The sequence below is a fragment of the Drosophila busckii genome, chromosome 3R (genome assembly GCF_011750605.1).
Source record: "Drosophila busckii strain San Diego stock center, stock number 13000-0081.31 chromosome 3R, ASM1175060v1, whole genome shotgun sequence".
Lineage (NCBI taxonomy): Eukaryota > Metazoa > Arthropoda > Insecta > Diptera > Drosophilidae > Drosophila > Drosophila busckii.
The window spans coordinates 17,478,116-17,491,419 of record NC_046607.1 but is presented as its reverse complement, the minus strand read 5'-3'; the positions used below and the strand labels follow the sequence as shown (position 1 = coordinate 17,491,419).

Here is a 13,304-nt window from a genome sequence, read left to right as displayed (position 1 = left end):
CACAAGGCAAATACACAAGCGAACAAACGAGGGTCGCTACATACAAACGAAAAAAAAGTAACACAGCATGTTGTGAGCTTAAAAAATGGCTTTGGACTGTTGCTGACGTTTTTTCATTTTTTGCTGGCTTAAATAGACGAGAAATTCGTCGCTCGTCAATAAAGCAAATTTGTAACAATTTTTAATACGCAATTTCATGCCAATCATGCCATTTGTTTGTTGAACTGCACAAAAAAAAAAATACATAATATTAAATACAGTTTTAATTAAAATTTTCGACAAACTCTGCATAATAAATATGCATAACTGGGAATTTTAAAATGTAAAATTCCCATGAAAGTATGCTACATATTTTTTTGTTCCACAAACTATGGCAATTAGTTAATATTATAGTTTTGCATGAATGTTTCAATTACAAATAAGTTACATAGCAACTCACACAAGCTTGTTGGGCAATGATACGCATAGTTTTCGCTTTTATAAAAAGCTCGATTCACATGATTGCCCAAGCGATGCACAAGGGAATAAAGCATTTGGTTTTTGGGTTTAGCTCCAAAATCCCAAATCAGTAACAGGCGCAGGTTTTAGTTGACTGCGCCCGCAAGGCAGAGGGAGGAGGAGTCAGTCAACTAGCAAACTAAAATAACATTAGCTCACTAGCTGCGCACAGTGGGGTTTTTGGGCTGGCTCTATCGGTTAAATCTGTATGCTGTGTGCTTTGTGACAATTGCCGTTTAGCGTTATTTTGCTATTTTCTGTTGCTCTGTTTTGTGCTCTCTGCTTTCGCCCACGAGCATCAAATTGAATGTCACTAATGCAATTAGTTCACACAAAATAATTCGCTTCCACTCGATTATAGCGTCTAATATGCCTGCTGTCATCTACTTACGATACACGCTGAATATAATCAGCGAAGAAAAAAGTAAAGCCAAGCCATGCAAAGTAGGCAGCGGCAACAAACCCATTACGACGCTCCTTTTGCTTGTGGGGGCGTGCACGCAAATTTACATAAATATGCTACAAGGCGCGCCCCTTGATAAGGGGACAAAGTCGCTTCGTTATGCTTAGAGGTTAATTTGCAGTCAGTGTCTCAGTCTCAGTCTCAGGTCTCGAGCGAGCATTTTGCAACTAGCAGAGCAAAAGGTGCAGTCTGTGCTTAAAGCCAACTTGAACTGCTGGCTATGACGCACTTCAAATGACGCCTAATGAAATTATTCAAACACAAAAGCTGAGTTGATTATTAAGTGCTTGTTTAAGTGTATAATATGTAGATGTTGAGATAATTGCACATAAGACTCATAAGCATATGAAAGCATAATTTCGAAAATTTGCTTTGCAAAACAGTTCAGCCAAGCAAACGAGAAGCCGTAAGTATGTTTATGATAGCCAGCAAGTGTAAGCTGCAGACAGCAAAATGTTCATTGCCATAAATTAATTGCTAAATTGACTTTTGGAGAACTGCCGCTGATCAAAAACAAAGTCGACAGCAGCTTAGGCCTAGGAATTCAATTTAAAACTTAATGCCCCAAATGCTAAGTTGTCAAACGAGCCTAATTTATGCCTATAAGCTTACATAGTAACGTAACAATTTCTATTTATTTACGTTTGCTGCCAACTGCAAAGTGCTTTTAGTTTCAGCACAACACATTTTTCGTTGTTGCTGCTGTTGTTGCTTGTTAGGCAGTTTGCAAATTTATAATCAGAACTTAAGCTGCTTAAATGATTTTTCGAAATGCACTTGCGACAATTTAATATGCCCTTTTTAATAAAGAGCTGCCAGGACGATAAACTGTAGGCTTTTAGTGCGGCACAGCAAAAAGAAAAAAAAAGAAAAATTTATATGGCAAGTTGTGCTAATGCGCAACTTTATTATTGGCTGGGGATAGCAACAGCAGCAGCAGCAAAAAAAAGGCAAGCAAAAGTAAGACAGCTTAACTGACACACTGACAGCGGTATAGAGTGAGGGAGCGAGTGAGTGGGTGGGTGGGGTGGAGCGAGTTAGACTGGCAGGCTGACTGCTTGCCTTGACACTCTTCATTTGTGAATGCGTTAATTGCGCAAAGCAAGGCAAAAGACACAAGAACAAGCACTTGCCTTGGGCACACACACACACACACTCACTTTTTTTTTTCGTATGTGTGTACACTGAGGCACATGTCGGGGCATGCCACTGACGACGCTGACGCTCTTGATGATGATGATGAACAAGCACAATGGGCCTGAGTACAAGCCAAGCCATCATGTTGGTTGGGTAGGCAACAATGGCGATTACAACACCAAGTGTATACATTATTTTGCAATTTAGCAGACGCGACTTGCTTGCAACACATGTGTGTGTGTGTGTGTGTGCCACACACGCTTTTCAAGGCAAGCAAATAAGCAACAATAACAACAACAAAAAAATTGAAATAATTAGTTTACTTGTTACGCAACTCAGTTAGCAGTGCGAGCGGCGCAGGCTTTGTGTCGCCGTCGTCGTCGTTTGTTTGCCTAGCTGAAATTGAATAAACAACAAAAATAAAAACCGTGTCAAATGCAGCAAAAGTTATACAAACAATACACACACACATGTATAGTATAAACAATGCGCCAAAGTGTTGAGTGTGCGAAATAATAATGTGAATTTTTATTATACACTTGGCAAGGGCTTGCACAAAAAAAGAAGTAAAAATGAAAACGTGGCGTGTATTTAAATTATGTGACACCAAAGCAAAGAATATGAAAAATGTGTAGCCTAACCCAAGGCGCCGCCAAGCAACTCAAGTGACTGCATAATGAGCGTGAGAGAGAGCATGTATGTGTGTGTATGTGTATGCTGGCAAGTTGTCCATTGAGCCCAGCCACACAGGAAGAACTTGACGCACCGCAGATACAAAGCCGCTGATAACTTACAGCGGAAGTTTATGGTGCGTATGTGTGTTTTCGGTTTGCTTGGCAAAAATAATAGGTAAATTCGCTAGCAGCAGCCACACAGCCACACAGCCAACTGTTTGGCATTGTTCAAAATATTTGCTAACTCGATTACAAGTGCGGCGAGCGGCGACGTGTGTTTGGTATCAAAAATTGAATGATGTGCGGCTGACAGCAGCAGCTACTACTCCTATACTATATAGTAAATGGGCATGTGTGCGGGCTTGGATATAGCGAACTGACACGGCGCCGGCCTTTGTTAGAGCCCACTGATAAGGCTTCAACTCAACATATTACCAGCGTCAATCAATGTACCTGCATTGATGTACTATGGATGATGCATTGATGTTATTATAAACACTAATAGCCAGGAAATGTTTGAAGTTATAGAGTGCCGTGCCGTACCGTAGCTACCGCTCAATTACCCGGACATGGTCGTACGGTGAATGTTGTGTATTGAATTTCAATGTTAACTGTAAGACTGTGTCTCGGTGCTTGTTAGCTGAACATCGGCCGCGTGTGTGTGAGTGAAACAACAAATCAAAGTTAATTATGTTAAACTCAAAAGTTTTGCGCGTCGCGTCGCGTGTGTTTTTCGTTTAATTTTGCTTGCGTTATCAGATGACAGCAGCAGCAGCAGCAGCTTTGAGCTTTGTAGCTGACAGTCTGACAGGCACCTGCGCGCGCTCGAGCTCGCGCTCGGGCTTACAACATGGCAGATTATTTCATTTCGCGAATAAATCATGTATATGATGTGGTGTATGCTCATAAGTCTCGCATGTCTGCTGTGTAAGTTTTGTGGCTAAACAAAAAGCGTGCGCCTGGCTGCGTTCTATGCTGCATGAGCTCTGATAAGGCGTCAAGGCATCCACAACTATGCGCAAAACGAGGGTCAAAGAAGGATTAACCAGGCGAACGTAACCAAACCAAACCAAAAGCGAACCAAACCGCTCGCTCGCTTGCACGTTGTACTAATTAAAATTCAGTATTAATCCAGATGATTCAGCTGTCAACGTTTGCCCCGTAATAATAGCTGCCCCATCCTCAACATACGCCCCGTACGCCGCTCGCTCGCTCGTTCGTTAGTTTGCTTGCCCGCCATTATGTACGTGTGTAATTGAAGTGTGGCCTGGCATATTAAAGAGTCCAATATCCGCACACACACATGCACAGGAAGAGCACTTTGCTTGGCTGTTATCCTTGCATGGCGCTCTCGTTGTAATTATTAAAACCAACAAATAACTTGCATGCGGTCAGTGTGAGGTTTTTGTGGCTTTGTCATGCTTGCGTTTCATTGGCTTAACCCAAAGCCCACAGTTCAAGGCAATGTGTGCAGAAAAAAAAGAAAAACTAACATAGATTTTTGCTTTAATTTAAATTTGCTTTAAACTTGACATTTAGTCTAATTAAATTTCTTGTTTGTTGCGCCCAACACTTGAACGCTTGGCGTGTCTTGAGGCACGCTGCTGTCTCAGCAGCTTACATAGGTCAAGTGTGTGTGTGTGTGTTTTGAGGCGTGGCTGTGTATACATCTGCATAAGGGCAGCAGCAGCTCCTCGAGCTAGGGACGGACAGCTGCTGGTCCGAAACTTTAACAAGCACTTAAGTATTAATCATGGAAATCAAAGTCAGCTGCGGGCCTGGCCACGTACCAGCTAAGCATGTTTATATTATATATGAAGTATGTGTGTGTTAGTGTGTGTGTGTGTGTGGTTGCTATGTGGCGTCATTTGTGAGCCCAAAAAGTTAGCTGCTGACGCCAACAGTAACAGCGTTTGGACTATCAATGTCACCAGCTTTTAGCTGGCGGGAGAGTTCTGCAGGCTAATGAGGCATTAAACTTAACTGCAGAACTTTTCGCCTGTCAAGCGTTTATTAAATTTACCGTTTTATTGGGCCAACAACTTGGGTGTTAACTATTGCCCCCCACGTCTCGAGCATTTGGGCGTGCTTTAACTCAAATCAGATTACGTTGTTTACCGCTTACTTCCGCCGAACTGCACAGCTAACTGGCCAACACCAACGCCCATGAAACTGTTGCCATATTTAAATAGTTGCCAACTTCAGCAAATTTCCTGGGCAGCACATAATTTTGTTTTCGGAAATTGTATTTACCATTTATTTAATCGCATTTAGTTTGCTCGACTCTTAAGCAAAATTTAACTTGAATTCGTCAACGTTACGTGCTGTAATTTATATGTGGCCATGATGCAGCAACTGCCAATTTAATTAGAACTGAGCTACATGGCAGAGCTTAATGCCAAATAAGTTGCCTATTGTTGTTGTCTGAGCTGCAAATGCGATTACTGCAAACTGAAGTACGCAACCAGCCAAGAGTTAAAACTATTTTCATATGTCCGATTCCCAGAACTACAGTTAGTTGGAAAAGTTCAATCAAATGCTGCCAGCAAACAATTCCTAGAAATTTAATAATTATATTTTGCTTTTCAATTTGCTAAATGAATGAAATTTAATGCAACTATTAAATATCAAATGTTACCTTTTGTGCTGCAAGTTTGTGCATTTTGCTATTCTTGGAATAGCTGCAAGCTAACGAAGCTACAGTTAGCTGGAATAGTTAATACAATCAGCTGCTGACCTACTTTTTTTTTTGCTACAATTTTAATAATTATATTTTGTGTTTAAATAAATTAAATTAAAATGCATCTATTGCTTGACAAATTAAATGTCAACTGTTTACATTTTGTTGTGTGCTTTGATTTTTGTTGTTTGATAAAGAATTTATGCTTTGCATAATGCAAAATTACATTAGATCAATCAATTTTATGGCTGCTTATAATATAAATATGCATTATTTACATACAGTGGGAGGTGGGTGGTGGTGGGTGGTGTCGTACATTTGAGCTTGACACAAACCGATTAGGCAGCAATTCAATTTATGAACAAATCCACAAATTCAATCAACCCAAAACAGCAAAACACACACATGAGTGTGTTTGTGTGTGTGTGAAAACCGCACGTCAAATATAAATGCTTATTGTACTAAGGTATGAAATGTGAGTGTGTGTGTGTGTGTGGGTTGGTTTATGAAATATTTATGTATACAACAGCATTGCGGATGTTTGGTGACAGTGAAGCGCTCGGCTGGTGATTGCATTAGAGTTTTTTGTGATTGCGGTGACAGTTTGCTGTGTGTGTGTGCGTGTGTGAAGCGAAAGCTGCTTAGAGCCCCAAAAACCGCACTCAAGCTACCCCAAAAAAAAAAAAGAAAAAACGAATGTCAGCAGCTAATTTACTTGTACTTTTTAAGCTGAAACTACTGACGGCAACTCGAACGAACTAAAAGGCAACTGCGCTGCCGTATAAATGACTGAAGCGGCGTCAGTGTCAGCGTCTGCGTCTGCGTCTGTGGCGGAAATGAAACGTGCCGTTGCTACAGTTGAAGCTGCTGCTGCTGCTGCTGCTGCCCAAGCTGCCCCACAGCCTCTCGTGGCAAGCTACGTGCCTGACATGTGTGTTTGTGGCATTGAGTAATCATCAACGTTGAAAATTGCGTTTTTTATGGAGCTTTAGTCCTGTGCCTGGGCTGCTGCTGCATGGCCCAAAAGCTGCTGACATGCCCTAGCTACATATACTTAGCATATGTGTATGTGTGTGTGTGTGTGCGTGCGACAACGACCACAACTGACACAGCATGGGCACGCAGTAAAATCCTTTTTTTATGACATTTTCGCAGCCCTCGCTGTATCCTTGAGCTTGGAGCTTGAGTTTGGGTTGCCGCACAAATTAATTTCACAGCATATTCAAAAAGTGTTATTAAACATAATTTATTAAAAACGAAATTGTATAAAAGCCAAGCCACGCCGCATAGCTGAGACTGTAATAAATTCTTGTGTTATTTTTTTATGATTTTGTTGTTGTTGTTGCTCGAGCTGCTGCTGCTGCTGCTGCTGCTGTGGTTGAGTTCATTGGGTTCAAGTGCGTGCCTTGCTTATTGCCAAAGCCGAGGCCGAGGCCCTTGCTGTCGCCGTTTTAACGACCCAAGGCAACTGCTTTAACATACCCTAACTTAAACTAAAATTTATTTATATAGTTAGCTACTATATGACTTTATTTGCGTAACTAGTTTTAATCAGCAGCATAAATTGCGTTGCAAGCAACATTTAAGCCGCAATATTCAGCATCAATTTATTTCGATTACAACTCGTTATTGAGCGTAACAGCAACGGCAAGTCGTTCAAGCAAAGTTATATCTCAATCTACTTTCTTTTTTGCTGCTGCTGGTGCGCAACAAATGTTGCCAGTTAATGTTGTAAACAAGTTCTATGGGCGTTGTAGCACCCTTGTCTACTATCAATGTGTATTTATGTGTGTGTCTGTGTGTGTGAGTTTATGATATATGTGGCAGGCCTTAGTAATTCGGAAATTTAATTTCCACACAAAGTGTTTTGAGCAACGGCTTTGAGGCCCTATATAGTATATATATATATATATATATATATATACCATAATAACTGGCAGCTTAATTGCTGCCCATAATTCACAGTTGTCCCAACTGTTTGCCAGCCAAAGGCTTTTGACCGAAATCGCCAAATACCCAAATGACTGACTGACCCGCTTTGCGTTTCGCTCTCTCTCTCTCTCTCTCTCTTGCGCTCGCTCTCTTTGTTCAGGCGCTGCTGCATACACATGATGTTGTCGCCCGGGATGTTTATGGCGAGGAGGCGCTGCGCGTCACACCGCCGCCAATGGTGCCCTATCTCAATGGCGATGAGCTGGACAGCGTCGAGGGCGGCGAGCTGCAGCATGTGACACGCGTGCGTCTTGTGCAGTTCCAGAAGAACACCGACGAGCCAATGGTAAATCAATTCCAATTACACACCGAACTGCATTAGCTCATTGTTTGTTCAATTTCTGCGCAGGGTATTACGCTGAAGATGACGGAGGATGGACGCTGCATTGTGGCGCGTATTATGCACGGCGGCATGATACACAGGCAGGCCACGTTGCATGTGGGTGATGAGATACGTGAAATTAATGGTCAGCCAGTGCAGCATCAGTCTGTGGGTCAATTGCAACGAATGCTGGTAAGTTGGCAATACAAGCAATGCTTTCAACTTAAGCTACTCTAACTTGGCTCTAATTGCAGCGTGAGGCACGCGGTTCGGTTACCTTTAAAATAGTTCCTTCATACCGCAGCGCACCGCCGCCATGTGAGGTAAGTTAAAAGCCATTTGCTTAAACATATAATTAAAAACAATTACAAAAGTGCTTGCAATTTGTTTAAGTCAATTCATGTCATGCCATTAATTAAAGTCTTGGATTAGCGTTAGTGCCACTTTAAGTGAAGTTTAGCCAGCAAAAGTTACAAACTTCTATTCCTTAATCCTGATGAATAATTAAGCAAATTTATGTAGCTTTGTTTATATTTATAGTCCTTAAAAATATCGTTCTGAACTATGTTATGTTAATGCATAAATCTCTTTTACTTTGCCGTATGTATATCTATGAACTTCATTCGCTTTTATTATTATAACTTACTTAAATAAGTTTAAAAAAATGTAAAACAAAAGTAAAGCTCAAAAATATAGTGCAAGACAATTAAAATTCTATTAGACACATTTCTATTAAACTATTCCACAAATAAATAATTAAGTTATGCTTCAACTGAAAACAAAGCCCACCCCATTGCACATTGAGCGTTCTCTGAGCAACAAACCGTTGACGCTTTCATTCAGTCGCAGCGGCGCTGAGCGATCTTTCCTTATCACTTATTAGCGCTGCTTACGCTTCAAGCAATTGCTGTCGCTCACGCTCTCTGAGCGGCTAGCGCGCTCACCTTAAATTCTTGTGTGGGAGGCTGCTCGTGCCACTTGCTGGTCAGTTATGCTTGAATTGTTGGCGACTAAACAAGCAAGTGTAGGAGTTGCTAGAACAAAATAATTTCTCATAGAACTGTGAAAAGTTTAACGCTAATCCAAGACTTAAAGCATTTAAAACTAATTCATTTCATACAAGCAGCATTAAAGCTCGAAATTAAATTTAAATCAAATTTCATGTAAATAATATTGCACTGCATGAAAGGCAACTGATTTGTATGAATGTGAGACTTTGTGTGTGTGTTTTAGTATCCATTATGCAATTATTTCGCTGTTCATTAACATGACTCCAACTCGCTTTACCTCCCCCCAACCACCTTTATCTATATGTAATACATGCAGCTTTTCAGGATAAGACCCGCTCCAGTGCTTGTAAGTATAACTCGCTCAGTCCAAATGAGCGCATGTATCATAATTATACAGCCCACGAACACATTCATTATAACACACACAACATATATATAGACAATATATACATAGCATGTGCGTATTTTGCATAGGCAACGCTCATTAGCACTCAAGAGAGTTTAATTAATACTCAAGCCGAAGTCTAGTACAGCAACCGAAACGAAAAATTAATTTAAATTGCTATGCGTTTGAAGCCAACAAAAAAAAGAAGAAAATTAAATATATTTTGCTGACTACGAAACGCAGCATTAGTCGCGTCAGCAATATAGTTACCACTTAATAGACTTTATTTCCTTTTTCATTCTTTATGCTGTGTCTGCTGCTTGTGCAGATTTTTGTGCGCGCTCAATTCGATTATAATCCGCTGGATGATGAGCTTATACCCTGCGCACAAGCGGGCATTGCATTCCAAGTAGGCGACATACTGCAGGTAAGCATAGAACTCGAAAGTCTACTGCAAGCAGCTGCTAAACGCTTTTGAACGCTTTGCAGATCATTAGCAAGGACGATCATCATTGGTGGCAGGCGAGACTGGATACGGTTGGTGGCTCGGCTGGACTGATACCATCGCCGGAGTTGCAAGAGTGGCGCATTGCCTGCCAGACTGTTGATAAGACCAAGCAGGAGCAGGGTAAGTTACTAACACACACACACACACACACAGACACGCGCACACAGTCTTACACACATTGCTCTCTGGCTGTCTGTAAACCAATTTACATTTTAAACTTGTGTAAAATCAAAACTACTATGTGTACTATTTATATGTGTAATTGGATGCCATATATAAACGTCTGCTTTATGATTCTATTTATATATATTGGAAAGCGTATGATGAATTCGTAGTTGTGATACAAAAAACGCTCTCAAATCGCAGCATTTAACACTAATACATACATACAAAAGCTCAGCGAATTGCATGCTCCAAAAAGTAGTTCAAAATTTCAATTTAACACACACACATACACACACACACACAGTTACACGCACATGCATACATACCAAGCAACACTTTAACAAAAGTTTAGGCAAAACACACAACTTAAGTATATATAAAGAATATATATGTATATGTAAATGTAATGCAGGAGAACCGGGTGCTGGATGTTCCGCTCACGCAGATGGGTGTGATGGATCCACAGGTAGCTAATACACCTCCAATGACCCATAAAACTAAACTTGACAAACAAGCGAACTTTTTAAACGTTTCTACTTGAGTTTTTTGAATTCACTCGACAAAATTTCTTATACTCACTAAACACCAGCGTAGTAATCAGCGCATTTCAAAACTGGCACATTCACAAATTCACAACAGTAAAATGCTTAAACACAGTTTAAAATCCAATCAAATCAGCTCATTATCATTTTTAGCATAGTTAACAGACTTGCAGCCTATAAACCTTTCCAGTTAGTTCTCAGTTCTTTGCTTTTTTTTATGCTTTCTACTATAGTAAGTAGAACATTTGTCATAATCATTTATATATATAAAATGGCAACATTAGTTAGTTGCGACTACATTAAGCAGCGCCATCCATCATAAGCTTAGCAACAGTCATATATATAATATATATAGCATGCACATGAAAATGTTATATTGAAAGAATACAGATTTAATAAATAATTTATTTTCTATAAGCATGAACTGCCTGCTTCAATGTGTTTTAAATCAAAAACAAGCCAATTTAGTAGCAGCTTAGCTAATTGCAACTAATTCTGTTTATTCACTAGTGAATTGTTCAATATTTGGACGCAAGAAGAAACAATGTCGGGATAAATATTTAGCTAAACATAATGCCATATTCGATACGCTCGATGTGGTGACATACGAAGAGGTTGTTAAAGTGCCAGGTAAGCTGCACTTATCACAATTTATATTTATATTATAAATTTATATATATTCCATAGTAGGCGATCCCAACTTTCAGCGCAAGACTTTGGTGCTATTGGGTGCACATGGTGTTGGTCGCAGGCATATAAAAAATACTTTAATATCTAAGTATCCCGACAAGTATGCGTATCCCATACCACGTAAGCAGCAAATTGAGTTAGTCTTAGCCATTAGCTTACTCTAGTCTGCTCTCTCTCTCTATAGATACAACGAGACCTGCTAAGCCAGAGGAGGAGAATGGACGCAGCTATTATTTTGTTTCACATGATGAAATGATGGCAGACATTGGCGCCAATGAATATTTGGAATATGGTAAATCAGTTTAGCTTTAACATGTGCATATTTTTACTTATATTTGTTGCTTGTTAGGCACACATGAGGAGGCTATGTATGGCACCAAGCTGGACACCATAAGACGCATACACACTGAGGGCAAGATGGCCATACTGGATGTGGAGCCACAGGCACTGAAAATATTGCGCACTGCTGAATTTACGCCCTATGTGGTGTTCATAGCGGCGCCCTCGCTGCAGAATATAGCCGATGTAAGTCTAATAAACAAACTGCTCAGTTAACATTTAATAAACTCATTTTTAATTGCAGTATGATGGCAGCTTGGAGCGCTTGGCCAAGGAATCGGATATGCTGCGTCAGCTGTACGGACATTTCTTTGATTTGACCATTGTGAACAACGATATAAGCGAGACGATTGCCACATTGGAGACGGCCATTGAACGCGTTCATACTACACCACAATGGGTGCCAGTGTCTTGGCTCTATTGACAAGACAGTGAGCTGGAATGCCCCGATTGCCTCGATGGCTGCGAATGCGAGTGGGATGCGTATACACAGGCGGCCAACAATGTGGCGCTCTACTGAGTCACACATACACATACACACACTCATACACCATTAAAGTATTAACAAGGCACAAATGCAACACAGTCACACACAGAACGGCGCTTGGCGCTTAGTTATTTACATACATACACTACAATATGGAAAAGGGTATTATATTTGGGAAACTGCAGTCGCAAACGCAAAGACAACTTGTTAATTTTATATATTGATTTACTAAAAGCTTAGTTCATTAAGTATTACATTCCACACACACGAAAATCTGTGTCTGTTTATCGTTTGTATTGTTTTATTTATATGCAGTTCATTGCCAGTCAGCGTTAAGCGCTTGTATTTGTTTAAGTTAAGCATAAAATATTTACAACATATGTTTTTGTCTTGAAAAGCGAGCGTCGAACGTCGAGTTAGGAACTTATTAAAAGCAACTACGTAATTAAATTTAACACAAAAACATAGAACAAATAAAAGGGTCAAAATAAAATGTATAATGTGAGCAATTCCATGTGTTTCAAACAAACAAAAAACAAAGTATATATACTTAAAACTCAATGTGCACGGTTTTAAATGCAATAAACAAAATTAAATTCATATGAAAACACACACACACACAAACAAGTAAAATGCAAATGCATTACATAATTGTTGAAGTTGAAATAATTGAATTAAGTATTTATAATGTAAACGCAGTCAAGCAATAAGAGCATCGTTTATTTGCCACAGCGTTACCATTAAATAAAACACAACTGACACCTTAATTAAAACAAGGCAAATTACAAACATAGAGTGAGCACAAAAGAAAGAAAACAAAGAAAAACCTACACAATAATAACGAACAACTGCAAAATGAAACGTAATATTAATAATTTAAATTAAACGCAAGTAACTTGTAAAACAAAAATAAATGTATGCAAGTCAACGCATCACACACAAGCACACACACACACATATACGCATATATGTATATGTATATTTTTGAACAACTCAAACTCAGGTTGGATACATTGAAAATCAGACAAGTTAAGATTAAATACAAGTATAGCGAGCGCTTCCTTTTAACCCACAGCCAATAAGCAAATCAACAAACAGCTAAATCTAATGAACCAAACCAAAAAACAAAAAATGTATACCCACTATCCTTAAAAACAACAAATTTTTTAAAAAACTTAACAAAAAAAAAACCACCCAAACAGCGTCGCAGCTTTAAGTTTTTAAACGCTATGTATTATGTATACAAAAAAAAAGTAAGGAAAAGTAAAAGCTGCTGGGGCAGCAACATTTTTAAAGTCTCTCTAGTTTCGAAAGCGAACGCGTAGAGCTGAAATTTATTAACAATATCAAGAAGCTATTTTGTAAGTTTACTAAAAATGCAACTTTACAGAGTTTGGAGATGCGTAGATTGC

At 39.5% G+C, this 13,304-nt stretch overlaps 1 protein-coding gene across 8 annotated transcripts in view; it reads left to right on the top strand.

Annotated features, from left to right (window-relative positions):
* Positions 1 to 12,402, top strand: part of LOC108603070 (peripheral plasma membrane protein CASK) — a 28,478-nt gene extending 16,076 nt beyond the window's left edge. For 3 of the 8 annotated variants that reach the window (XM_017991537.2, XM_017991533.2, XM_017991542.2), the window contains 12 exons: positions 7,545 to 7,730; positions 7,794 to 7,958; positions 8,021 to 8,089; positions 9,093 to 9,122; positions 9,490 to 9,588; positions 9,651 to 9,789; positions 10,247 to 10,300; positions 10,887 to 11,006; positions 11,064 to 11,186; positions 11,251 to 11,358; positions 11,416 to 11,591; positions 11,650 to 12,402. In XM_017991537.2, coding sequence (XP_017847026.1) covers positions 7,545 to 7,730; positions 7,794 to 7,958; positions 8,021 to 8,089; positions 9,093 to 9,122; positions 9,490 to 9,588; positions 9,651 to 9,789; positions 10,247 to 10,300; positions 10,887 to 11,006; positions 11,064 to 11,186; positions 11,251 to 11,358; positions 11,416 to 11,591; positions 11,650 to 11,829 — 1,449 coding nt within the window. In that variant the 3' untranslated portion in view covers positions 11,830 to 12,402. The remainder of the gene's footprint in view (positions 1 to 7,544; positions 7,731 to 7,793; positions 7,959 to 8,020; positions 8,090 to 9,092; positions 9,123 to 9,489; positions 9,589 to 9,650; positions 9,790 to 10,246; positions 10,301 to 10,886; positions 11,007 to 11,063; positions 11,187 to 11,250; positions 11,359 to 11,415; positions 11,592 to 11,649) is intronic. The other 5 variants (XM_017991538.2, XM_017991535.2, XM_017991534.2 and 2 more) reach the window with 4 other exon arrangements.
* Positions 12,403 to 13,304: the final 902 nt, after the last annotated feature.